The sequence below is a fragment of the Dendrobates tinctorius genome, unplaced genomic scaffold, assembly GCF_039654945.1.
Source record: "Dendrobates tinctorius isolate UK_male_01 unplaced genomic scaffold, ASM3965494v1 ptg000014l, whole genome shotgun sequence".
In the NCBI taxonomy this organism is placed as follows: Eukaryota; Metazoa; Chordata; class Amphibia; order Anura; family Dendrobatidae; genus Dendrobates; species Dendrobates tinctorius.
In genome coordinates this window covers 6,947,558-6,975,456 of record NW_027361682.1, presented here as the reverse complement: position 1 = coordinate 6,975,456, position 27,899 = coordinate 6,947,558, and the positions used below count along the sequence as shown (strand labels likewise).

The window sequence follows — 27,899 nt, the reverse complement described above, 5'->3', positions numbered from 1 at the left end:
TATATATGCATAATATATGTATATATATATACTGTATATAATATATGCACTACCGTTCAAAAGTTTAGGGTCACTTAGAAATTTCCTTATTTTTTAAAGAAAAGCATAGTTTTTTCCAATGAAGCTAACATTTAATGATTCAGAACTACACTCTATACATTGATAATGTGGTAAATGACTATTCTAGCTGCAAACGTCTGGTTTGTAATGCAATAACTTCATAGGCATATAGAGGCCCATTTCCAACAACCATCACTCCAGTGTTCTTATGGTACTTTGTGTTTGCTAACTGTGTAAGAAGGCTAATGGATGGTTAGAATACGCTTGAAAACCCTTGTGCAAGTATGGTTGCACAGCTGAAAACATTTTGGTTGATTAGAGAAGCTATAAACCTGACCTTCCTTTGAGCTAGTTGAGAGTATGGAGCATTACATTTGTTGGTTCCATTAAACTCTCAAAATGGTCACAAAAAAAGAACTTTCATGTGAAACTTGACAATCTATTCTTGTTCTTAGAAATGAAGGCTATTCCATGCGAGAAATTGCCAAGAAAATTAAGATTTCCTACAACGGTGTGTAATACTCCATTCAGAGGAGAGCACAAACAGGCTGTAACCAGAGTAGAAAGAGAAGTGGGAAGCCCCAGCTGCACAACTGAGCAACAAGACAAGTACATTAGAATCTGTAGTTTGAGTAATTGACGTCTCACAGGTCCTTAACTGGCAGCTTCATTAAATAGTACAAGCATAACGCCAGTGTCAACGTCTACAATGAAGAGGCGACTCCGGGATGCTGGCCTTCAGGGCAGAGTGGCAAAGAAAAAGCCATATCTGAGACTGGCTAATAAAAGGAAAAGATAATTATGGGCAAAAGAACACAGACATTGGACAGAGGAAGATTGGAAAAAAGTGTTATGTTCAGGCGAATCCACATTTGAGGTGTTTGGATCACACAGAAGAACATTTATGAGACACAGAACAACTGAAAAGATGCTGGAAGAGTGCCTGATGCCATCTGTCAAGCATGGTGGAGGTAATGTGATGGTCTGGGGTTGCTTTGGTGCTGGTAAAGTGGGAGATTTGTACAAGGTAAAAGGGATTTTGAATAAGGAAGGCTATCATTCCATTTTGCAACGCCATGCCATATCCTGTGGACAGCGCTTGATTTGGAGCCAATTTCATCCTGCAACAGGACAATGACCCAAAGCACACCTCCAAATTATGCAAGAACTATTTAGGGAAGAAGCAGGCAGCTGGTATTCTATCTGTAATGGAGTGGCCAGCGCAGTCACCAGATCTCAACCACATTGAGCTGTTGTGGGAGCAGCTTGACCGTATGGTACGCAAAAAGTGCCCATCAAGCCAAACCAACTTGTGGGAGGGGCTTCTGGAAGCATGGGGTGAAATTTCTCCAGATTACCTCAGCAAATTAACTGCTAGAATGCCAAAGGTCTGCAATGCTGTAATTGCTGCAAAGAGAGCATTCTTTGACTAAAGCAAAGTTTGAAGGAGAAAATTATTATTTCAAATAAATATCTTTTTTTCGAACCTTGTCAATGTCTAGACTAGATTTTAAATTCATTTGGCAACTCATTTGATTAATAAAATTGTCTGGGTGACTCCAAACTTTTGAACGGTAGTGTAATGGAGGAGACTCTATCTCTGTCAGTTACTTCAAGTAAATGGAGGAGGCCCTATCTCTTTCAGTGACCTCAGATATAATGGAGGAGACTCTTTCTCTGTCAGTAACCTCAGGTATAATGGAGCAGGCTCTCTCTCGCTATTCCTCAGCTAAAATAAAGGATACTCACTTTATGGTCTAGTTCAGATAAAATACAGGGGTTGGACAAAATAATGGAAACACCTGGAAACATCAACAAAAGTAAGTTTAATATGGTGTAGGTCCACCTTTTGCGGCGATTACAGCCTCAATTCTCCGAGGTATGGATTCATACAAGGTGTGAATTGTTTCCAAAGGAATTGTAGCCCATTCTCCAGTTTAAACACCCTCCAATTTTTTGAGCGACGATGGCGACGGAAATCGACGTCTAACTTGAATCTCTAAAATCGGCCATAAATGCTCAATAATGTTGAGGTCTGGGGATTGTGGGGGCCAGATGAGATGCTCAACTTCATTACAATGCTCCTCGTGCCATGCTTTAATGATTCTAGCTGTATGAATTGGTGCATTATCATCCTGGGAGATGGCATTCCCCTTCGGGTACAGTGCTTGAACCATAGGATGCACTTGGTCACCCAAAATGCCTAAATAATCGCAGCTGTTAATTCTTCCATGAAGGGATATCATTGGCCCGGCGGATCTCCACGAAATAGCACCCCAGATCATCACAGAACGTCCGCCATGTTTTACGGTTGGGAGAAGGCAGTCTGGATGGAATGCTTCTTTTGGCTGTCTTCAAACGTACACTCGGCCGGAGGTCGGAAATAGGGTAAACGATGATTCGTCTGAGAATATCACATGTTTCCACTGCTCGAGGGACCTATTCTGGAGGTTTCTACACCACTCTAAACGCTTGGAAACATTTGTCATTGAGAGCAGCGGTTTTCAAATTGCGGCTCTTCCGTGGAATCCAGATTTGTGCAGCTCCCGACGAACATTTTTCATGGAAACTGGGTTCTGTAGGTGTTCATTGAGCTCAGCAGTGATTTTTGGAGACGTGGTCTTGCGATCCTCTCTCACAATTCGCTTTAGAGTCTCAGTCAACTTCGACTTTCGGCCGGACCTGTGCTTTGCTGCGGACGTTTTTCCTTCTCTTTCAAACGCAGTCATTACTTTGGAGACAGTACCTCTTGACACGCCAAGCATTCGGGCACTTTCTGTTACACTAGCGCCTGCCATACGAGCACAAACAATGTGGCCTCTTTGAAAATCCGAGAGGTCTGCCATTGGTATCAGGTTCTCATCAATGTTCTTACAATTCTGCAAAACAAACAGTTAATTTATATACACATATCACATAACACAAATAATCAACTACAAAACATTACTATATGTCACGGTTTGCATGTTTATAACATGTTCGAAGATTATGATGCCAAAACGTTAGGTGTTTCCATTATTTTCTCTAACCCCAGTAGAATACTGAAACTGCTATCGTATATTAGATGCTTTTCTCTCCCACTTGCATCCCTCCAGCTTACCCTTTCTCCTCATTTCTCTCGATCCTCTCAGTTCCTCACTTACTTCCTATAGATTGATGGGAGATTTATGGTAGTTATTTCCTTGTGCAGGAGTATGTAAAGCTTTCCCGCTACTGAATGTTTCTGACAGGATCTTAGTTGAAAAGAAAAAGTTTGGTACCATGTTTGCCAGTTGAAAAAAGATTGCTCTCTCTGGGGAAAACAATGGATAACAAAAATAAAGTAAATGATGTTACAAAGCAAGCTTTTGGAACTTCTTGGGTCTCTTCATAGGGCATGGTATTACAAAGTATCTGTAATAACACAAATATGTACTCAAAAGAGCAGAGATGTGGCATAATAAATGGACATTTACGGTAAAAAAAACAAACAAACCGAGTTTAGAGAATGAATCTTTAATTAGATTAGACTAGTAGTGTTAACGTTTTACAGACCCAATATCCATGTATGATCAGAGACCTGGTGCCCTTAATGCCTTAATGCCTCACTACCTACCAATCCATGGAGGGGGTGGCTGCTTAGTATATGATTGCACAATGAGGACTTGTATGTAGCACTGTTCACACAGTGGAGATGCACAGCTGCACACTAAGCAGCCACCCCCTCCATGGATTGGTAGGTAGTGAGTGGCTGTCTCATCAGTATTTTTGCACCTGTGTTACTGCCATCTTAACCACATGGGCCTGCTGCACCCTGAAGTGCATTTGGCTGGAGGCCTAGGCAGGTAAATACATTGCTGCCTTTTTTTCTGCTGTCTTTTGTATTTTTGGAGGATTTGAGTCCTTTTTTAGTTCTTGTCTGTAGACAACAGAGTTTTTTTTATGTGTTTTGTATGGAAACTGTTCCATTTAGGGTATATTGGATGGTCAATTGGCTCCAGGGATGTCTCTATTTCATTGTTATGTAGCTTAATGATGGTTTCCAAAAAGTTAATTTCCTTACAGGAGTAGTTGAATATTAAGTTGATGGTGGGATGACATTGATTAAAGTGTTCATGGAACGTCTTTAGCTGTTGCTCAGACTCCATCCAGATGATTAAAATATCGTCAATGTAACGGTAGTAGATCAGAGGCCTGATGGGACATGAGGACAAGAAATCACTTTCAAGTATGGCCATGAATAAATTTGCTTACTGTTAAGCCATTTTACTTCCCATTGCTGTGCCAGTCTCCTGTAGATATATGTTGTTATCAAATTCAAAGTATGGTTGGTTAATATGTATATAAAAATGTACTACAAAATGAAGATGTCGTCCTTATCATGTAGTAGTTATTTGTGACCCTAGTACCTGCAGTATTAGTGATGCTTAACTCAGTGTAGATGATAAATCTTTGAGCAGCATATTCAGCTGCTGATTCTGAGAAAGAAACAGCTTGTTACTGTGTGTGGTCAAAAATATATAGGTTTTACAACTAAAAAAAAAGCACAAAAATTGATCTTGGTTTGAGTTGGTATACATGCAGCATATAAACGCATGTTCACATTGTCTTCACATGTAAAGCGCCATGGAATAAATGGAGCTATAATAATAAATTCTAATAATAATTGGCCCTAAAGCATACAAAACCTACAAAAGACAAAATGAGAAAATCCCTGCTGTAATTTAATAAATAAAAAGCAAAAGTGCATCTAAATAATTCTGAGTTCTTAGTAATAGTGTATTTGATCAAATCTAATATATAAAGCTGAATGTGTGTGTGTGTGTATGTTTGTATTATGTATGTATGTATGTATGTATGTGTGTATGTCCGGGATTGGCATCTGCACCGTCGCAGCTACAGCCACAAAATTTTGCACAGTCACACATCTGGACCCCGAGAGCGTCATAAGCTATGTTGTGAGGTGAAATTTTAACCCCGCGCATTCCAATTGACCAAACAAGTTTGCCCCTAGGTACATAATGGGGAAAAAGTCTATGTATGTATGTATGTGTGCATGTCCGGGATTGGCATCTGCACCATCGCAGCTACAGCCACAAAATTTTGCACAGTCACACGTCTGGACCCCGAGAGCGTCATAGGCTATGTTGTGGGGCAAAATTTTAACCCCGCGCTTCCAATTCACCAAACAATTTGGCCTATTATTCTTAGCATTTCTATGGTGTTATCGTCCTTCTGTAAAGCTGGAAATAACACAGTTTATTACCGTGCCAAGACAGATCACCCTCTGACACAGACTGCAGGGGGAGCCCAGTATCACACAGGATAGGATTAGATACATGGCTCAGCAGTCACTATCACACAGGATAGGATTAGATACACAGCTCAGCAGTCAATATCAAACAGGAGAGGATTAGACACATGACTCAGCAGTCAGTATCACACATGATAGGATTAGATACACAGCTCAGCAGACAGTATCACACAGGATAGGATTACATACACAGCTCAGCACACAGTATCACACAGAATAGTATTAGATTCACGGCTCAGCAGACAGTATCACACAGGATAGGATTAGATACACAGCTCAGCAGTCAGTATTACACAGGATAGGATTAGATACACAGCTCAGCAGACAGTATCATACAGGATAGGATTAGATACACAGCTCAGCACACAGTATTACACAGACTAGTATTAGATACACGGCTCAGCAGACAGTATCACACAGGATAGGATTAGATACACGGCTCTGAGGTCTGTATCACACAGGATAGGATTATATACACGGCTCAGCAGTCAGTATCACACAGGATAGGATTAGATACATGGCTGAGCAGTCATTAACACACAGGATAGGATTATATACACTGCTCAGCAGTCAGTATCACACAGGATAGGATTAGATACACGGCTAAGCAGTCAGTAACACACGATAGGATTAGATACACAGCTCAGTAGAAAGTATCACACAGGAGAGGATTAGGTACACAGCTCAGCAGACATTATCACACAGGATAGGGTTAGATACACAGCTCAGAAACAGGATGTGCCAAAGGAGAGGACATTTTCATTCCAACAATTCCACTCATTCCATCTGATTTGCTTTTTGATTTTAAACACCTCCAGTTTCCAGTTCAACTGCTATTTACAATGTCCATTAACAATGCTCAGGGACAGTCCTTGAAAGTAGTAGGGATCGATTTGCAATCTCCATGCTTTTCTCTTGGTCAACTTTACGTGGTCTGTTCTAGAGTTGGAACTGCCAAAAATCTGTTCATCTTTGCACCAAAAGGAAAAACCAAAAATCTTGAATGAGTTGAAAATAAAATACTATCAATACTTGGGTAATCGTTTAGTTAATTTGTGTTGCAAATCTGTAGTGTTGAATATATGATGTGAAATGTTTTTATGTGCAATATAATCATTATAATTTGTTATAACTAACCACAGTTGGTTACTATGCCCAGGAAATGCCGGGCTCTTCAGCTAGTATAGCATAAAAGCCGTCCCACCATCAACAAGATGACTCTGTGATCGGGGCGGTCCTACACTGTCTAATATTAAAAACCTTATCATGTTTCAAAGTTGACATCAGTGTGTGAATAAGGGCAGACAAAAGGACCAGTTCCCAACCAGTGGACACCAGTCAGGGGAAGCCCTTAAATACAATTTCCAGCTCAGAAGAGAGAGGCCACAATCCGGCTTTCACAAAATGCAAAAATACAAAGAAAAAAACAAAAATTGAGCTTGGTGTGAGTTGGTATACATGCAGCATATAAACGCATGTTCACATTGGCCCTAAAGCACATAGAACCTACAAAAGACAAAATGAGAAAATCTCTGCTGTAATTAAATAAATAAAAACCAAAAGTGCATCTAAATAGTTCAGAGTTCTTAGTAATACTGTATTTGATCAAATTTAGCATAAAAGCCATCCCACCGTCGACAAGGTGACTCTGATCGGGGCGGTCCTACACTGTCACTGTTTTACAACTAAGTAGATATAAAGAAATGAGTCTCAGAATGCTGTTAAAAACTAAAAATGAATATACTCAGAAACCATAGATAGGTAATTTTGCATTAATTTAGTATCTACCTATCTACGGTTTCTGAGAATCTTTTTTAGATGGCACACAGTTGACAGGGTGTGCATATACCTTTTTACAGCTTTGCATTTACTCTCATTGCTTGTTCGCTTCTGAACATTATTAGTGCAGGTGTCTTTTATTAGTGTCTATATTATAAAAATAGTAATACTCACATTAAGGGCGCAGACAGATGGCTGTATAACTTGTGCGAGTATCGCGTCACAATACTAGTACTGGCAATCTACTCTCCTGACCTGAGCTTGACATCTGCATAGAAATACATTGCGCTGTCATGCTTAGGACAGGAGAGGTGCCGGGCCAGTCCATGCAATTCGATGCGATCATCGCACGAGTTATATGGAAGTCTGTCTGCGCCCTAAATATCCACCTCTGTGCCAATTTCATCACTGTCTTGGTCTGTAATCAATCAATCTCTGTAATTACTACTTGATGATTATAAATATGTACCGTAATCACTACAGCCAACTAGTGGCCTAAATAGTTTCAGTCCTGGAATATAGCATCTACACTGTGGCTCCTCTATGTTTACCCTTATTATTACAGTAATTGTATTATTATATAGAATTCTTTATTATATTATATCTCCTCAAATTCTTTCCATTCAGGTCACTACAGTATCTGCTCCTCTCAGTGGCGATCTTCTATATAAGAGAATTTGACAGTTAAAGATGGCTAAGGACAGAGACAAGATGGCGGAGAGGATATTACACCTCACCCTAGAGATCCTCTTCCGGCTTACTGGAGAGGTGAGAGATTCTGATGACGTCACTTTACATCATTCTTATCTATGGGAATAACAGATGGACAGAACTGGAGAGGTGAGGACTCTGGAAATGTCTGTAGTGAGATTTATTAATGTGTCTCTCCATAACCAGGATTACACAGTAATGAAGAAGACCTCTAGTGAGCGCTGTCAGGCCCCTGTGTCTGAGGGATGGGGAAGACCCCTGAGCCCAATCACGGGGCCTCCACCTAACCCCCTGATACATGAGGACATCAACGGCCAGAAGATCCTAGAACTCACCTACAAGATGATTGAGCTGCTGACTGGAGAGGTGACACTGCTGGGAATGCTGGGACATTATACAGTAACGCTATGGAGGGATCGGGGGATGATGATATCATTGTATGTGTCAGGTTCCTATAAGGTGTCAGGATGTCACCGTCTATTTCTCCGTGGAGGAGTGGGAGTATTTAGAAGGACACAAAGATCTGTACAAGGACGTCATGATGGAGGTTCCCCAGCTCCTCACATCACCAGGTAATAGACAGGACTAAATACACACGGCCTATAATTATCTGTATGTAAAGAATGAATTCAGTCCCTTTATGTGTTTCCTCCAGTTCTATCCAGTGAGAGGACAACACCAGAGAGATGTCCCCGTCCTCTTCTTCCACAGGACTGTAAACAAGAAGATCCCAATGTCCCTCAGGATCATCAGGTAGATGGAGAGAAGGTGTCATGAGATCTCCCCAATGATGTGTAGAAGCTGTGAAGGTCTTGTGTTCAGTCTTGTTTTATCTGCCAGTATTAGACACTGAACAGACAATTTATTAGAGACACCTGTATGAAAATTGGAAATGTATGAAATGAAAATTGACAACATACAGCAAAAGTTTGTCCTGTGGATGTAATTAGCTATGAAAAGTACTTACAGAATCTTGTGTACCAGGCAATTTACACTGTACACTGCAGCTGAATAAAACATTGATGTCCAATTGCACTTATTGTTCCTTAGCACAGATGGGCTATAACGGAAGATGACCAGTTCCAGTGCCGTTGCTGTCTAAATTTAATAGTAGGAATACTACTGTGGCCAAAATAAAGCTAACATTATATAATTAATAAAGCAGTGGAAAATATCTGATTAGATGAATTTCAGATTTCTATTGCACCATGATCATGGGACATCTGATATCTCTGGGTAGATAATTGGACGCTATGACTTACCTAAGCATTTTGGCCTACCAAGCTCATCACTTCAAGTCAACTGTTTATCCTATGGTAAAAAGACTATGCCCCATACCACACAGGTCTTATAAACTCTGTCAGCATTTGATCTGATTTTCTTGCATGAGTAAATAGTATCATACGAGGAGAAGATGGAAAACGTAATTTCTGGATCTTCTCACAATTTTCTGGTTATGGAGACTGCTGGTTAGAATTAGTAGCTGACAGGTTGGATTTATGCAGGAGACCTGCAGAATTTTGATTACTACTGCTGTCATGTCATTTTTGGTCATAATTCTAATTAATTAGCTTTCTTTTCTTCGAAAATGTTCCTTATGATTTCTCCATTTGTCTGTGACATTTTCATTATTTCTTTTAGGATACAGATCTGCCCCATATTAATACTACAGAGACATTTGTGATGGATGACGAGTGGTGTAAAGAGGAGATTCCCACAGATATCCGCACAGGTGAGTAGTGACCGCTAAATGCAGAGAAGTCACAGATTTTTAATTAGCTGTGGAATTTTTAAGGGTGCGTTGATTTTATGCTTAAAGATTTTGTGCTTATATAAAAAATAAGATTTAATATACTATTTTATATGTTCATCCCTCTGCTGCTGTAGAGAAGATTCGTCTGTATTCACAATCTTGTCTGACTCACAGGACATTGTACTCAGGGCATGCCTCTGAATATACTTTTGACCATTGTTTGTTATTGTGTGGGATCCCTGATGTGGAAGCCAGAAACATTACCAGTCAGCCACTGACTACACTGTCATGTGCGGGAGAACTTCCTCAGCCTAAAAACGTCAATAGGATTCTTCTCTACATGCATATAATATATAGGTACACCATATACAGATATATCTACATTATATATGCCAATATGTTATAAGTACTGAAAAGTTTTTGAGATTTTTTTTCTATAGTTTTTTATTTTTAAGAACAAAAGAGCTGAAATAAGGATTGTAATAACTGAGACATGAACAAAAATGGATACAGCACACTGAAAAAGGCAGTTTTTCTAATATACTGGACTCAATCATTCAGATGTCTGATTAAGGCCTAAATCTATAAGTTCACACCCCGATGCTGTTTGCCGAGCACTCTGTCTGGGATGGCATTTTTTACAGGAAAATGGTATACAAAGTTGCCCCTGATGTGTCCAGATAAAATTTATTAAATGTCCAAGCAATAAACACAAAGAGAGCTGGTCGCACTCCAAATATAAACCACACCATGTCGTAACATAATGCACTGATGAGGAACTTGCTTTAGAAGAACCAGCAATTTCTTCTCTCGGCATGCTTCGCTCCTCAAGCAAGTTATTTTTTTGTTTAGATTTACCTATTATATTTTTTGGATAATTGCTGAGACAGAGTAATGATACTGGCAAAACAGTGGTAATGTAGTGAAAATGCAAATTTGAATATTTTTTTATCATTAAATTTCAATTATCTATTTGGGATGGGTACTGACGATTGGTATAAATGATAGGTGGGGTGATAATTTAGCTAACCTACGGATGAAGCCTAAGTTGGTGAAACTCGAGTCGGGTTTGGTCTGCTGTTCACTTGTAAAGTTGCTTTTAATGGATATCTTGTAAATAGAATAAATATCTTGCGGAAAGAAGCTCTGTTCTTGCAGTACTATACTTGGACTCTATACTTTTTGTGTAGGACAATGAAAAAGTTACCTGTTTAGACTTATGGAGCACTAGTAACTGGACCCACTTGATTGCTAGATCTTCTAAGCTAAAGGGCATGTCACACTAAGAGATATCGCTAGCAACATCGCTATAACTAGTGACATTATAGCGATATTACTAGCGATATCGCTGTGTCTGATACTTACCTACGACAGGCTCCTCCGCTGGTTGTCGCTGATTGCGCGAGAACGTTCAGGACTGTTTCTCGTCGTCAGCTTCCTGCGGCGCTTCCTGCTGTGAGGACGAGCGACGCGTGGAGCCGGGCGGGAGGACGCAGGATCGCCTGGTGTGACAGGTAAGTAGCGACCCCCGTCCCCAGCGATGTCGCTAGTGAGATCTGTGTAACGGACTCAGCTCCTGCTGAGCCCATTTTTTGAGTGGACCCTCTGGGTCATGGCGTCCACCCACCGAGAGCGAGCTTACCTTGTGAGAATCCACCCCCTGTACAGGGAGTGTCAGGGGCAAGACCAAGGGGGTGAGCCACCACAACTGCTGGGACCAGACGGCCGGCTCAGGGGACACTAGACGAGTGTCTGACGACAAGGACGAGCAGGAAGCAAGACGAGACAAGACGTAGGTGCAAGGTAACTTCATTAGGATAGCATACAGTGTAAACAAGCAAACGTGCAAGGTGCGCGCGTGGGCACGCCAAGGTCCATAGAATGGTACGCCTAGGTACAGGTATCGGCACGATGGCATCGGACTCCGGACTGCTGGCAACGATCGACATCATCAAAGCATCAGGCTGCGGACATCAGCTCCGGACGTCAGGCCGCAGTCATCCAGCTCATGATCTCTGGCAGCGATCGGCAGGTTCCGGGTATCCGGCAGGCAAACCAGGTTTCAGGCAAGGAGGCACGACAGATATCCAGGCATGGTGCATGTTAGGGAACACGCCGAGGTCCAAGGCTAGGTGCAAAGCAAGGTGCGTGTGTAGGGGACACGCCAGGGTTCAAGGCCAGGTGCGTGTGTAGGGGACACGCCAGGGTTCAAGACTAGGTGCGTGTGTAGGGACACGCCAAGGCACAAGGTACGAGACAGAGTGCGTGTAGAAACATGCCAAGGCACACGGTACAAGACAGGGTGCGTGTCAAGACACGCCAAGGCACAAGGTCACAAGGCAGAGTCCTGCGCGTGCAGAGAGGCACGCCAGGATCAGGCGAGGCAGAGTCCTGCACGTGCAGAGAGGCACGCCAGGGACAGGGTTCAAGGACCAGGTTAGGACCTGTGTGTGCAAGAGGGCACGACAGGGTACATGGCCAAACCTGCGCGTACTATTATAGAAGCACGGGGAGGTATGCCATGGGCAGGCGAGGGCCTGCGCGTGCTTTAGAGAGCACACAGAGCACAGTGCAGAAACAGCGTGAAGTGCAAGGGAGCACAGAGGGCACGGCTGGGGCACTGGCTAGCTGATCGGGCTGCGGCACAGACAGACGGGCAAGACTCCAGCGAACCCGGCTGAGGCATGGCAGGCGACACAGCTGTCACTGACCGACGAGCACGGCTGAGGCACAAGCAGGCGGGCACGGCTAGGGCGCGCACGGCTGAGGCACAAACAGGAGGCTAGGAAGGCCAGGCGCATGCAAAGAGCATACGAAGAAACAGAGCAAGGGAAGACAAGACGAGAAACAAGGCAGGGTTTAAGCGGAGTACAGAACCAGGAACGGAAGCAGATCAGAGCAAGAACAGAGCTAGCAGCGGAGCGTAGGCCGAAGCCCAGAGCCGGGCCAAGGGAGAACCTTGGGACTAGCCTAGAAACGTGCAAGAGAGCATAATAGGAAAGAGTCTAGCAGCGGAGCGTAGGCAAAGCCCAGAGCCGGGCCAAGGGAGAACCTTGGGACTAGACATGGAAAAGAGAGGAGGAAGGGTGCGTGTGCCAGGGAGCACAACAGAGCACCATAGGAGAGAGCGAGGCAGAGCAAGCAAAGACCATAGGGAGGAACAAGGCAGAGCAAGGCAAGGTACGGAACAAGGCATAGTGAAAACAGGCAAGGCAGAGAAACAGAAGGACTACAAGTCCAAGCAGGACAAAGACGAACATGGCACAACAGACAAACATAAAACAAGGCACGGGACAAGAGATGGAGTACGAGCACGGAGCGTGTGCAGAGACGCACGACAAGGGCACAGAATAGAGGGAGCACCCCACAGACCAAGCAGCCATGCAGGGACACCGCACACAATACTCAGGCCCTGAGCAAAGGAAGGGGCAGCCTGATATAGGGCATAGCACCTCCTCTTCCAGGTCAGGACCAGGGGAGCACTTCCGGGTTCAGATCCACAGGATAACAGAGCACAGTCACATGATCAGAGTTCCAGACATGACGAGACGACTGCAGATCCAGTGGTGAAACCTAGACAGGTCACATGATCAGAGTTCCAGACATGACGAGATGATTACCGAACCAGACAGTGCAGGATCTTTAGGAAACGTCACATGATCAGCGTTCCAGACATGACGAGATGATTGCAGAACCAGACAGTGCAGGATCCAGGCAGGGACACATGATCAGGGACTCTAGACAAGACAAGAAGATCACAGAAGGCAGAGCAGAAACGCAGGCATCCTGCAGCTCAGACATGAGGTGAGTGTGCACACTGCTTTAGCGAACATGCAGGACAGCAGACAAGATATGCACATGCACATCGCTCCAGGAGTTCTTGAGACAAAACAGACATGGCAGACATGACAAACATGGCGGACATGACAATCTGCCTATGTGGCAGCTCACTAGCGACCACTTAGCGATGTACCAGCGATCCTGACCGCGTCATATCGCTGGTCGGGATCGCTGGTACATCGCTAAGTGTGACAGTACCTTAAGTCCCTCATCTGCACATTACACTACAATAGATTGAATTTGTCAAGAGCTGATAACAGATGTTATGAGGAGGTGAAGGATTGGGTTGTGTATAGAAATCTCATTCACCATAACAAAAGTCATAATTTGTCCGCCTTCCGCACACATCAAACGCACACTTTTAGAAACAGGCAGAGGAAGATGTATTGCTGCATGTGCACAGTATTTCATGCCTACTTAAGGTCCTTAGTGTTCTTATCCATTATAATACCCCTTTCATGGTCTTCATAGAGTATGATACCCCCCTCAGTATAATATCCCTTCAGTGAATTCTTCAAGACAGTTTGTCGTCTTATTGACAGAATGATGACCCCACAGTGCCTCCAGCAAAGTATGATGATGCCACAGTGCCACCCATACATTATCAGGCTGAAACAAAGTTCGAACACAGTATAATGCCTTCCACAGCACCAAACATCCCCACCACACATTATGATGTCCACATAGTTCCCACACACAGTACTATGGCTCCAAACAGTTTGATAAACCAACAGTTCCCCACTCAATGTGATGACATCCCTCAGTATGTTAGCATCCACTCTCCCCCCACTTAGTATGATGATTTCCACACAGTATGATGGCTTCCACAGCACTTTACAGAGAATGATAGTTGCTACAAGTACTGATATTTATAAAATAAATACAAAATAAACTGGGTGATCTTACAGGGAACCTGTCACCAGGTTTTTCCCATATGAGGTAAGGCCAATCCCTGTAAGCCCTCACATACAGCATTCTAATATTCTGCATATATGCCCCTACTCCAGCCTACAAGACAAGGAAAAGAGCTTTTATTATACTCCCCTATGGGGTGGTCCAGTCTGATGGGCATTGCTGGTCTTCTCTACTTGCAATGCCGTCCTCCTTCTCTGCTTCTTGTGGATGATGCATCCTACGTTACCCACACAAGGACCAGCATCACGCTCCTGTGCAGGCATACTTTGCGCTGTCATTTGGGTAGGGGATACTCGCTTGGCAACCAAATAATCAGATCCGGCATGGATTTTCCACAAAACCTTAACAGTCCATGCGGTTTATTCAGGCATCACAAACCCACAGCAGCAACATAAAGTTCATATCCATAGCATAACGTTCATGACAAAGCTTCCCTCTGTTATCCTGTGGTCATACAGGTTATGCAATGTCCAGTACTCAGGCTCTTCAGCCTCACAGGTATTTCACCCCGTCAGGGTTACCTCATGGTTGCTTCAGACTCCAGATGTTCATTCCCTCCCCTGGGAACTCTCAGGTACTGGCAGCCATTACACACAGCCACTTCACGTGCTGTCAGGCAGGAAGCCCCATCTCCCAGCGGGACCTTCCACAACAGAGCAACCGGGTCCAAGCATTCACTCATGTGACCTACCCTGGCCACCTTATATGGTCCGTAGCCACGCCCATCGGGTCACATGGCTATTACTTCATCACAAGTCCTTCACACTCACATAGTCTTTAACTACCAGCGTTTTCAGACTCACCCCTGGGTGAATTTGTAGGTAGCTGGTCTCGCCCATCTCTCCACCTACCTGAAGACTTCCCTAAGACATTGATACGGAACCTCAGCAGTATCACTGCTGATCAACACATACACAAGTCTTCATCTCAAGGCCACCCACCTTGAGATACATTATGATCATTCAGCATCCTACTCCTATCAGGACACTGAAAATGCTTATACGCCTGTCCTGGACCACCCACACAGCGCCCCCTAGCGGACAAAGTGGTAACTACACCACATACCTCCCCCCTCTGTTCAAACTTTTGGGGTTGAACACACAACATTACTCCGGGATCTCGAGACCAGGAACTCATTACACCTTGCCCCACAGGTTGAGAGAACCGTCTCCGTCTGTCTTCCGGCCTCATCTCTACGTTAGGCCTCCCCCGCACCCAGTGGTCAGAATATCGGCCCTGATCTTTGGCCCTCCAGTCACAGTCTGTCTGCGTCATCAGACACTGTTTAGTCACCACCCTCCTTTCTCTCACTGACCGGCTCTCCCGGTTGGTGCGGTCATAAGTCTTAATCAAGCCTACTGTCTGGCCTGAGTCTGACCCATTCAGCGTCTCACAGGAACTAAGGTCTCTTAGCCTTGTATGGCCCGTCGAACTGCCACTTGCTGACATTCTTCGGCCACCTGCCATGTCACAGCTTGGAGGAACCCTTCGGGTCCTTACATCTTGGGTTGAAGGCGGCTGCCACCTGGTGTTCCGTACCTCTTTATTGACCTGCCAACGGTCCAGCCTCAACTGCTCAGTCTCTTGCAGGTACCCCACTCAATACTCTATTAGCATCCAAAAGTTTCTCAGGCTTTCCACGGAGCCAACCACCATCATGGAGATCCTACTCTCTTCACTGGATACCTGGTCTTCATCATCAGGAGGGATCCTCACCCTCACCACACCGGAGATATTTACAAGGTCTTGCATTACCTTCCCGAATCTTCCAATGATTCTCCCAATCAGACCTTTGGGTACCGGAACTACACCTTTCCGCAAATTCAGACGATCCATAGCCTCCCTTGCTAACTCTAGGCGTCGAGCAGCTTTCGTATTACTCCGCCTGACCAGCTGTTTGACGTGGAGATATTGCAAATGCATCTCTTTTAGGACAGCTAACCGGTTTGCTGTATCTTCCCTGGCTGATATTATCACCAATTGCCGAGTCTCAGGTGCCCAGTGCACCTTACACGCCTTGACTGCCTCTTTGAAAGCCTCATGCACACCTTCCTCCGCACAGGCTTCTTGCATATCTTCGGGCACATCAATCACAGACTTGAAGGTCGTGGTCCTGCTCTCTTCCTGGACAGAAGGCTCTGGGTTTACCACGAACACTTCCGTCACTACAGTTGTCCCGACCAGGTGACTGTCTTCTTCAGTTCTTAGCTCACAAACTTCCTGAGATTCTATCTCTTCACGACCCTTTGCCAAGATGGATACTGGCAGTTCCGTCTTGTTATCACTCGGGCCCGGCCGCTGTAAATCTTCGTCCAAGCTCTTCTCCCGCAGAAGACCTTTTACTACTCCTCTGAGTTCTTCCATCTCTTTCCTAAGGGTCTTGTTCACACTTCGCTGATGGACAGGTGACCTCTGAGCTCCAAGACTTCTTTCTCGAGCCCCTCCACCCTGTGCTCAGCCATTTGTCTCAGGACTCTTTCTCGTTCGAGATGTTCTTCCACTGTTTCTTTTATTAACTGTATCTCATGATCTTGTTCTCTTTTGGCCAGCATGTGTCACACCACTACCTCTTTAATTATTTTGTCAAAGGGTACCACTGGGTCAGTCCCGTCAGCTGTGTGAACCATCACGTTATCGTCTAACCGTGTTTTTACCCCAGTTGTCTCGTCAGTCAGGTCACCATCCGTCATGTCACGAGACGTTAGGTCCGTAAGTTGGGCAGATATACCTCTTCTTCCGGTCAGTTCTACCTCTGACCTGTCCACTTTAGGAGGCGTCACCGTCTCAGTGCTGCTGGCCCCACAGTCGAAACGTCTCCATCGTCTGACCATACGTCATCAAACAAAACAAAGTCCCTGCCCCTCTCCAAGGCATACACTAAGTCATGTGGTATCCCGCCCCCTTGGCACTCACCACCTTTGGTCCCCTCAAACATTACTCTGTCTACTGCATAGTCCACCGTGACCCTGTGTTTACAGCGAATCCTGACGTTTTTCTCGGTCAGAGAAAAAACGAGAGGAGTTCCTGTCAGAGTCACCTGACTCTTTGAGTCCAACGGTCCAGAGACTCCTTCTCAGTGCAACATCACGGTACACACCTGCGGCCCATCATTATCCGGAAAGACTGTCCTCGAATCTTCAAAAGTCATACACACACTGCGGTTTCCCAGACATACGCACTGAGGCAACCAGTGCTGCCATTTCCTGAACCACCCTGATTTGGGTCGCCCCCCCCTGGGACTCCACCCTTTTTGTGTTACGACCCCAATTTTGGTCACCCCCCCTCTGGGACTCCACCCCCTTTTGGGCTACTACCCCGATTTGGGTCACCGCCCCCTCTGGGACTCCACCCCCTTTTGGGCTACCACCCCGATTTGGGCCACCGCGCCCTTTTGGGATTTTCCCATGTCCGTTCTACAGGTCTTCTTAGACCACAGTTCACACAACACAGTTTATGTCTCTTTTACGATACCACACAAGTCCTTGCTGGCACCACCACAGCTCCTGCTGTCACCGATCTCCGACACCACTGGCTGCCGTTCACACACAGCTGCTGGTGTCACCTTCGTAACCCCGCCGAGTTACAGCAAGCCGCTTGTCACCTTCGTAACCCCGCCGAGTTACAGCAAGCCGCTTGTCACCTTCGTAACCCCACTGAGTTACAGCAAGCCGCTTGTCACCTTCTTGACCCCCACTGAGCCACTGCAGGCTGACTTGAAAGGGAAAAGAAAAAAGCACACATGCAACACAAAACTCACGTGTCCTATCTGTGTGCTCTTCAGGACGTCCGTCTCCTCTCCTGAGACCATCCAACACACAGGGCGCACCGGGTGCTATTCAGGGAGCCAACCCTCCTTCCACGGTTTCCCAACACACCGGCCTCACCAGTTCCAGGGGCTCAGCGGGTGCTATTCAGGACATCCGTCTCCACCTGAGACCATCCAACACTTCCGCCTCACCAGGTCCAAGGTCATACCACATGCTCCAGGGATCCGATTCTTCTCCCAGAACCTCCCAACACTGACCCTCCAGAACCTTGCTCACTGAACCCTTCAGGTGCACAGTTTTTCTCACTGACCCAGGTCAGTACAACACGAACGCCTGTTCATTACCTGTGTCGGCCACACAGGTCCTCGGGTACCTCATATCCACAGAGGCACTCTATCACAATCCACAGTCTCTTTCTCTGACCCCGGTCAGCACATCACACGGTTTTCACGACCGTCACCTGCCGGCCGCGCAGGTTCTCGGACCTCTCTACCGCAGAGGTGTCCTATAAGTCTTTTCCACTGACCCCGGTAAGTATATCACACGGCTTTCAAGACCGTCATCCCTCCTGTCTCAGCGATGCCAGCACTGCACCATGTGCTTTTGGAAACCGTTGTCCTTAGCAACCGAATTTTGCAGTCCTCTTCTGTTGCTCCTAGCAACAAGGCTACAACACTGCCCATAGCATTCTCCACCAATTGTAAGGTAGCGCTGTCATTCAGGTAGGGCATACTCGCTTGGCAGCCAAATAATCAGATCCAGCATGGATTTTCCACAAAACCATAACAGTCCATGCGGTTTATTCAGGCATCACAAACCCACAGCAGCAACATAAAGTTCATATCCATAGCATAACATTCATGACAGAGCTTCCTTCTGTTATCCTGTGGTCACACAGGTTATGCGATGTCCAGTACTCAGGCTCTTCAGCCTCACAGGTATCTCACTCCATCAGGGTTACCTCATGGTTGCTTCAGACTCCAGGTGACTCCCTGGGAACTCTCAGGTACTGGCAGCCATTACACACAGCCACTTCACATGCTGTCAGGCAGAAAGCCCCATCTCCCAGCGGGACCTTCCACAATGGACCAACCGGGTCCAAGCATTCACTCATGTGACCTACCCTTGCCACCTTATATGGTCCGTAGTCACGCCCACCAGGTCACATGGCTATGACCTCATCACAGGTCCTTCACACTCTCATAGTCTTTTACTACCAGCGTTTTCAGACACACCCCTGGGTGGATTTGTGGGTAGCTGGTCTCGCCCGTCTCTCCAGCTACCTGAAGACTTCCCTAAGACATTGACACTGAACCTCAGCAGTATCACTGCTGATCAACACATACACAAGTCTTCATCTCAAGGCCACCCACCTTGAGATACATTACGATCATTCAGCATCCTACTCCTATCAGGACACTGGAAATGCTTATACGCCTGTCCTGGACCACCCACACAGTGCCCCCTAGTGGACACAGTGATCACTACACCACAATATAATGTACATATATTTACATTTTAAAAATTATAAAAAGGAAAATGGGCCAATGCAAAAGTTTGTGGACCCAACATGGTTAGTACCTAGTAGCACCCCTTTTTGAAACTATCACCACTTGTAAACGCTTTTTGTAGCCAGACAAGAGTCTTTCTCCTCTTATTTGAGGAATTTTCATCCATTCTTCCTTGGAAAATTCTTCCAGTTCTGTGAGATTCCTTAGACGTCTTGTGGTCTAGCTACAGATGTTCATTGATGTTCAGATCAGGGAAGTGTGAGGGCCATTATAAAACATTTAAAACCTTCAGTTTGCACTTTTTAAGGTAGTTTATTGTGTATTTTGATGCATGTTTAGGATCATTATACACTTGTAGAAGCCATCCTCTTTTGAACTTAAGCTTTTTTACAGATGGTGTTATGTTTGCATCAAGAATATGTTGAAATTTCATTGAATCCATTCTTCACTCCAACCGTAAAATGTTTCCCATGCCATTGTCTGCAGCACAACCCCAAAGCATCATAGATCCACCTCATGCTTAATGGTTGGCAAGATGTGCTTTTCCTGAAATTCTGTGCCCTTTTTTCTCCACACATACCTTTGATCATTGTGGCCAAAGAGTTCTATTTAACCTAACCAGTCCACAGGACTTGTTTCCAAAATGCATCAGCCTTGTTTACATTTTATTCATACTTCTGATGCTGAATTTTATGGGGAGGACACAGGAAAGGTTTTCGTCTGATGACTGTTCCATGAAGATTTGTGCAGGTGTCCCTGAAAACTAGAACGATTTATCACAACTACAAAGTACACTAAATCTTTCTTAAGGTCTTTTGCAGTCAAGCGGGGGTTCGGACTTGCCTTTCTAGCAATCCTACAAGCAGCTCTCACTGAAATTTTGCTTTGTCTTGACCTCCGCTGTTCCTCTTAACTGCCTTTTCTTAATTACAGTTCGAGCTGAGAAAAGGGCAACTTTGCTATCTTCTTATAGCCTTTTCCTGCTTTGTGGGCCTCCACCATTTTCATTTTCAGAGTGCTAGGAAGGTACTTAGAAGAACCCATGGCTGCTGTTTTTTGGCACAAGGTTAGAGGAGGCTGGCTTTTTAATCACACGGCCTTTCCTAACGATCATAGTGAACAAGTTATAACACTAACGGGCTAATTAAGGTCTGAAACCTTGGTCGAAGTTATCCGAGCACCCAAATCTCCAAGAGTGCCCAAATATTTGCATCAGCCTATTTTCCTATTTTATAATTTTCTCTGACAAAAATTAAGAGACCACTTCCAAATGTTCAGTTTGTCTGATTTTACTCTTTATAGGTTTACATTTGTTCTTTTAGTCTACAAACTTCTGACAACATGTCTCCGAATTTCCAATCAATAATTTTTTTTTTGTGAAAAGGAAAAATGGTCAATTTTTTTTTTTTTATAAACCCAGTGCTTTCCGACCTCAAATAATGCAAAGAAAACAAGTTCAAAATCATTTAGAAACAACAATACTAATGTTTTAACTCAGGAAGAGTTCAGAAATCAATATTTTGTGGAATAACCATGATTTTTAATCACAGCTTTCATGCGTCTTGGCATGCTTTCCACCAGTCTTTCACACTGCTTCTGGCGCAAAAATGTAAGCATTTCTTCTTTGTTTGATGGCTTGTGGCTATCCATCATCCTCTTGATTACATTCCAGAGGTTTTCAATGGGGTTCAGGTCTGGAGATTGTGCTGCCCACAGGATTTTGATGTGGTGGTCTCTTAATTTTTGCCAGAACTGTATATTTGCCTAAAATGCAAAGGACATGTATCATCTTTAACTTTATTCCTTTTAGAAATCATTTCATCTTCAACTTGCTAGATTGTTCAAAATAACAATAATTTTGACCAGGGGTGCCCAAACTTTTACCTGCTTCTGTAATCTATTAGTTGCTGTTTGTAATCACCTGTCCTAGTCAGTTGAAAATTGAATTGTATTACTATTTCTATGGAAATTTTCTACAATACTGGAAATGGTAATATACCATATTTTTCAGACTATAAGATGCACCGGACCATAAGATAAGATAAGATAATCCTTTAATCGTCCCACCATGGGGAAATTCAGAGCATTACAGCAGCAAGGCAGGAACAAGTACAGATACAGATGCATAAAGGCAATACATTGACAGTAGGTAGGTACATATACGAAAAAAAAAAGATATAACCGGACTGTCACAACTTTGGATCTATCAGTTCACTGTTCGGGTCATTCTCCGTTTTGGACAGTGCTGGTTATACAGCCTAACTGCAGCAGGATGGAAGGACTTTCTATAGCGCTCCCTCTCATTTAGGATGAAGTAGCCGGTCACTGACAGTACTGCACATCTTTGTCACGGTCTCATGCATGGGATGGGAATTATTCTGCACCATGTAGCTCACCTTGGTCAGTATCCTCCTGTCGCCTACTTCCTGAACTGGATCAAGGGGGTATCCCAGGACAGAACTGGCCCTTCTAATCAGTTTGTCCAGCCTATTCCTGTCCCTGGTTGATATGCCACTACCCCAGCACGCCACACCAAAGAAGATGACTGATGCCACAACAGAGTTGAAGAAGGATGCAAGGAGTGCCCCCCTAACTCCGAAGGCTCTCAGCCTTCTGAGCAGATAAAGCCTACTGTGGCCCTTCCTGTACACTGCATCCAAGTGATGGGCCCAGTCAAGCTTATTATTGAGGATCACACCAAGGTACTTACAGGTGTCGACTATCTCAATGTCATTTCCCTGAATGTTCACCACTACTGGTGGATTTTTTCCTTGCGAAAGTCCACCACCAATTCCTTGGTCTTCCCGGAATTAATCCTAAGGTGGTTCCTCTGACAGCACTCCACAAAAGCTTGGTTAGTATCTCTGTACTCTCTTTCATCTCCTCCTGTGATGAGGCCTACTATTGCAGAGTCATCAGAATACTTCTGCAAGTAGCAGCTAGATGAGTTGCACTTAAAATCCGCAGTGTACAGTGTGAAGAGAAAAGGGGCAAGAACTGTACCTTGAGGTGCCCCTGTATTGCAGATCACTGTGTCTGACACACTGTCCCGAACCTTTACAAACTGCGGTCGGTTCGTGAGGTAGTTAAGGATCCTGGTGGAGAGTTGGAAGTCCACGCCAACAAGGCCCAGCTTGTCTCTCAGTAGACCTGGCTGTATGGTATTAAAAGCACTAGAGAAATCAAAGAACATTATTCTCACAGTGTTCCCAGGTTTCTCCAATTGAGAGAGAGTCCTATCTAGAAGGTGGATAATGGCATCATCCACACCAATGCCCGGCCTGTAGGCAAACTGGAGAGGGTCCATATCCGAGCTCACTAGAGGAAATTTTGTAACATAGTTAGCAAGGCCGAAAAAAATACATTTGTCCATCCAGTTCAGCCTATATTCTGTCAGAATAAATCCCCAGATCTACATACTTCTAAAGAACCTAATAACTGTAAGATATAATATTGTTATGCTCCAGGAAGACATCCAGGCCTCTCTTGAACCCCTCGACTGAGTTCGCCATCACCACCTCCTCAGGCAAGGAATTCCAGATTCTCACTACCCTATCAGTAAAAAATCGTCTTCTATGTTTGTGGAAAAAACTCTCCTCCAGATGCAGAGAATGCACCCTTGTGACTGTCACCTTCCTTGGTATAAACAGATCCTCGGAGAGATATTTGTCCCCTTATATACGTATATTTTTATTAGATCGCCCCTCAGTTGTCTTTTTTCTAGACTAAATAATCCTAATTTTGTTGAGTATTGTAGTTCCCCCATCCCCTTTATTAATTTTTTGACCTCCTTTGTACTCGCTCTAGTTCCATTATATCCTTCCTGAGAACCGGTGCACAAAACTATACACAGTTCTCCATGTGCGGTCTAACTAGGGATTTGTACAGAGACAGTATAATGCTCTCATCATGTGTATCCAGACCTCATTTAATGCACCCCATGATCCTGTTTGCCTTTGCAGCCGCCGCCTGGCACTGGCTGCTCCAGGTAAGTTTATCATTAACTAGCATCCCCAAGTCTCTTTCCATGTCAGATTTACCCAGTGGTTTCCCGTTCAGTGTGTAATGGTGAATATTGATTCCTTCTTCCCATGTGTTTAACCTTACATTTATCATTGTTAAACAGTATCTGCCACCTTTCAGCCCAAGTTTCCAACTTATCCAGATCCATCTGGAGCAGAATACGATCTTCTCTTGTATTTACTGCTTTACATAGTTTTGTATCATCTGTAAATATTGATATTTTACTGTGTAAACCTTCTACCAGATGATTAATAAATATGTTGAAGAGAATAGGTCCCAACACCGACCCCTGCGGTACCCCACTGGTCACTGCGACCCAGTTAGAGAATATACCATTTATAACCACCCTCTGCTTTCTATAACTAAACCAGTTACTTACCCATTTACACATATTTTCCCCCAGACCCAGCATTCTCATTTTGTGTACCAACCTGTTGTGTGGCAGAGTATTAAACGCTTTGGAAAAATTAAGATATACCACATCCAATGACTCACCTTGGTCCAGTCTATAGCTTACCTCTTCATAAAAACTGATTAGATTGGTTTGACAGGAGCGATTCCTCATAAACCCATGCTGATATGGCGTTAAACAGTTATTCTCTTTGAGATAATCCAGAATAACATCCCTCAGAAACCCTTCAAATATTTTACCAACAATAGAGGTTAGACTTACTGGCCTATAATTTTCAGGTTCACTTTTAGAGCCCTTTTTAAATATTGGTACCATGCGCCAGTCCTGTGGAACAGACCCCGTCGCTATAAAGTCCCTAGATATAAGAAATAATGGTTTGTCTATTACATTACTTCGTTCTCTTAGTACATATGGGTGTATGTCATCCGGACCCCGAGATTTATCTATTTTAATCTTATTTAGCCGGTTTCGCACCTCTTCTTGAGTTAGATTGGTGATCCTGTGGCGATGCTGTGGCCCAGTGTCCACAGTGAGCAGAGCCAAGTGCATCATTGGTTTCTTGGCGGCCATTTTCCTGAAGCCGAGGGCCGCTGAGACCTCAATTTACGCACGCACGGCCTCCGCCGGCCCTTTTCCTGAAGAAAAGGGCCGCCGAGATCAATCTGCGCACGCGCTGCCTCCAGTGGCCATTTTCCTGAAGCCGAGGGCCGCCAAGATCTCATTCTGAGCATGCACCACCTCCGACGGCTCACGACTTCAGGATGATGGCTGCCAGGAAATCAATGATGCACTCCGCACTGCTCACCGGCCGACACCGAGCTTCAGCATCGCCACACTTCTGCCACCACCGGTTCCCTGAGGAAGGGATGCTGCTACACAACTGCCCCAACCCCCCGATAAGCCTGTATTTAGACTATGACGCACCCCCCATTTTCCTCCCAAATTTTTTTGGGAAAAAGTGTGTCTTATAGTCCGAAAAATATGGCAAATATAATTTCAGTGTAGTGTTATTGATTAATAATAAAATCACTTTTATTCTTTGCAGATGACTGCAACTGGACCTCAATGGGACATATATTTTCAGATTTTACAGCAGATGATCATGGTAAAAAATGTGAAGAGCATGTCATCATACCAGATATACCGCAAGCCCTTCTCAGAAAAAATCTGTCTTCAAATCCTTTTCAATATTCCCTTTCTTCAGCTTCATTAAAGACAAATATGCATAACAAAAGCCACAGAAGGATTGCTGCGCATCAAATAGCTCACAGAGGAGAGAGACCATTTGCCTGTTCTGAATGTGGAAAATGTTTTAAACGGAAGTCCGTTTTAATTGTACATCAGAGAATTCACACAGGAGAAAAGCCATTTTCATGTTTAGAATGTGGGAAATGTTTTACAGAAAATTCATATCTTGTTACACATCAGAGAAGTCACACAAAGGAGAAGCCATTTTCATGTTCAGAGTGTGGGAAATGTTTTAATTGGAAAAGAAACCTTATTGCACATCATAGAATTCACACAGGGGAGAAGCCATTTTTTTGTTCAGAATGTGGGAAATGTTATAGTGAGAAATCCACACTTGTTACACATCAGAGAGTTCACACAGGGGAGAAGCCATTTTCATGTTCACAATGTGGGAAATGTTTTAATCAGAAAAAAAATCTTGTTACACATCAAAGAATTCACACAGGGGAAACGCCATTTTCATGTTCAGAATGTGGGAAATGTTATAACGAGAAATCCAAACTTGTCAGACATGAGAGAATTCACAAAGGGGAGAAGCCATTTTTATGTTCAGAATGTGGGAAATATTTTACCCAAAAATCACATCTTGTTAGACATCAAAGAATTCACACAGGGAAGAAGCCATTTTCATGTTCAAAATGTGGGAAAAGTTTTAATCTGAAAACAAATCTTGTTAATCATCAGAGCATTCACACAGGGGAAAGACCATTTTTATGTTCAGAATGTGGGAAATGTTTTAATCGCAAAGCAAATCTTGTTCGACATCAGAGAACTCATACAGAAGATAATGCATTTTAATGTTCAGAATGTGGAAAACGTTTTGTAGAGAAATCATACCTTGTTAAACATTAGAGAATTCACACTGTCAGGTTTATATAGGAAAAAAATATTACTCAGCAGCGAAGTCACACAGGAGGGAAACCATTTACTTGTTCAAAATGTGGAAAATGTTTTACAGAAAAATCACACCGTGATAGACATTATATCACATAGAGGGCAGTTGTCATTTTCTTTCTTTTTAATAATTGTATTGAGAATAACTACAAGGAAAAAAAAAAGTTATAGTCAAGTAAAATCACACACTCACAAAAATAAGGGAAACAATTGAGAGCGTTATGTTTTAAAAAATGTATAAAAGATAATACATTGTTTATGTGAGTCATTTATGTAAAATATTTCACATTTATGTATACTAGTATGTATACTATTATTTGTATCTTTAAAGGGTTGTCTGATGTCTCTGTCTTCCATGCTATTTGCATTGACAAAGGAGACTTGCTTCACTTGATTTAGATAGTTACTGAGGAAATCATCCAATGCCTGGCTCGTGTTATCCAAATAGTATGTTAATCTGTTAATTTGATAAGACCAGTGGCATGGATAGAAATCATCAAAAAACAATTATTGAACAGGGTATTTGCGTGCAGATGCCATCACTGAGCAGCATACCTCCCTACTTTAACAGGTAGGCACAAAGTAATAGTGCCCCTAGTGATATCAGCTAAGTGTCCCTCCTAATACAGTTTCATGGCACACACAAATTAAGTCACTCTAAAAAAAATGCTCTCAATGCTCTTAAGATTCACTCCACATTGTAAGATGCTCCCACAGTTCCCTTTACAAGCAATATAATGCTCCTACAGTGCCCCTCACAGACATTGATACCCCACAGTGCCTTGTAATGATGTTTACACAGTGTCCAAAATACACTATGATGATTTCACAGCACCCTCAATAACGTTTTAGGTACCACAGTGCCCCTAATACAGTATGAAGCCAACACAAAACACATAGTACAGTATAATGTCTCCATATTGCCCCAACACAGTAGTATTGGGCTGCTTCAGCACCCCCTACTAAACTGAGGCTGCAATTACCACAATTCAGTATGACTCCCCACACAATGCCAATTAATACAGTACAAGGCCAGCAATGTTTGTGTTCCCTGTGATCACAAAACAGTATGATTCCCATGTAAGCAGGTAGGAGGATGCAGAGCAAAGTTTAACAAGAGTGCGGTTTAATTTACAGCAACAAACTCTTTGCAGGGAGATAACAGGGGAATAACGGAGATAACAGGAAGGGGAAAGCAGGTGAAAAACAGTGTTAATGTGATACAACCAGGGCTGCCACTAGGAATTTCGGGCCCCCCCCTTGAGACTCTGCCCCATTCCTCACCAATCACACATTAACACCATATCACATACACAGCCATAAGCTTTTGTTTTGACCAAAAGATTTTTTCATGCCTGCCACCACGACAAGGTAGACTCTTGGCAGGGCCCTACTCTACTCTACATGATCCTGCAGCGACCAGCATGGAGCTTCAGGATCACACGGAGTAAATCACTGCTGAATGAGCCTTAAAGTGGTTGTCCATTTAAAATTCACAAGCCTATATTCCCTCTAAGGGACACTATGTGACTGCAGACCTGCAAATCCTCACAGCGTACGCCGTGTGTGCTGTAAAGATTTGCCAGTCTCAGAGCTGAGAACGGCAGTGGGGTGGCTGCAAGGGTGTGAAATGCGGACTCCCGGCCAGAATCTGACTAGAGGAACCAATGGTGAATATTGGTCTGGACTTGGA

The 27,899-nt window shown here is 43.9% G+C and overlaps 1 protein-coding gene across 1 annotated transcript in view; it reads left to right on the top strand.

The window, feature by feature from the left end:
- The window catches only part of LOC141073919 (uncharacterized), a 31,632-nt gene extending 5,083 nt beyond the window's left edge, over positions 1 to 26,549 (top strand). Inside the window, exons 2-7 of the mRNA XM_073561456.1 lie at positions 7,760 to 7,900; positions 8,030 to 8,209; positions 8,292 to 8,415; positions 8,499 to 8,596; positions 9,485 to 9,575; positions 25,110 to 26,549. Coding sequence (XP_073417557.1) covers positions 7,823 to 7,900; positions 8,030 to 8,209; positions 8,292 to 8,415; positions 8,499 to 8,596; positions 9,485 to 9,575; positions 25,110 to 26,110 — 1,572 coding nt within the window. The 5' untranslated portion in view covers positions 7,760 to 7,822 and the 3' untranslated portion in view covers positions 26,111 to 26,549. The remainder of the gene's footprint in view (positions 1 to 7,759; positions 7,901 to 8,029; positions 8,210 to 8,291; positions 8,416 to 8,498; positions 8,597 to 9,484; positions 9,576 to 25,109) is intronic.
- The last annotated feature ends 1,350 nt before the right edge of the window (positions 26,550 to 27,899 follow it).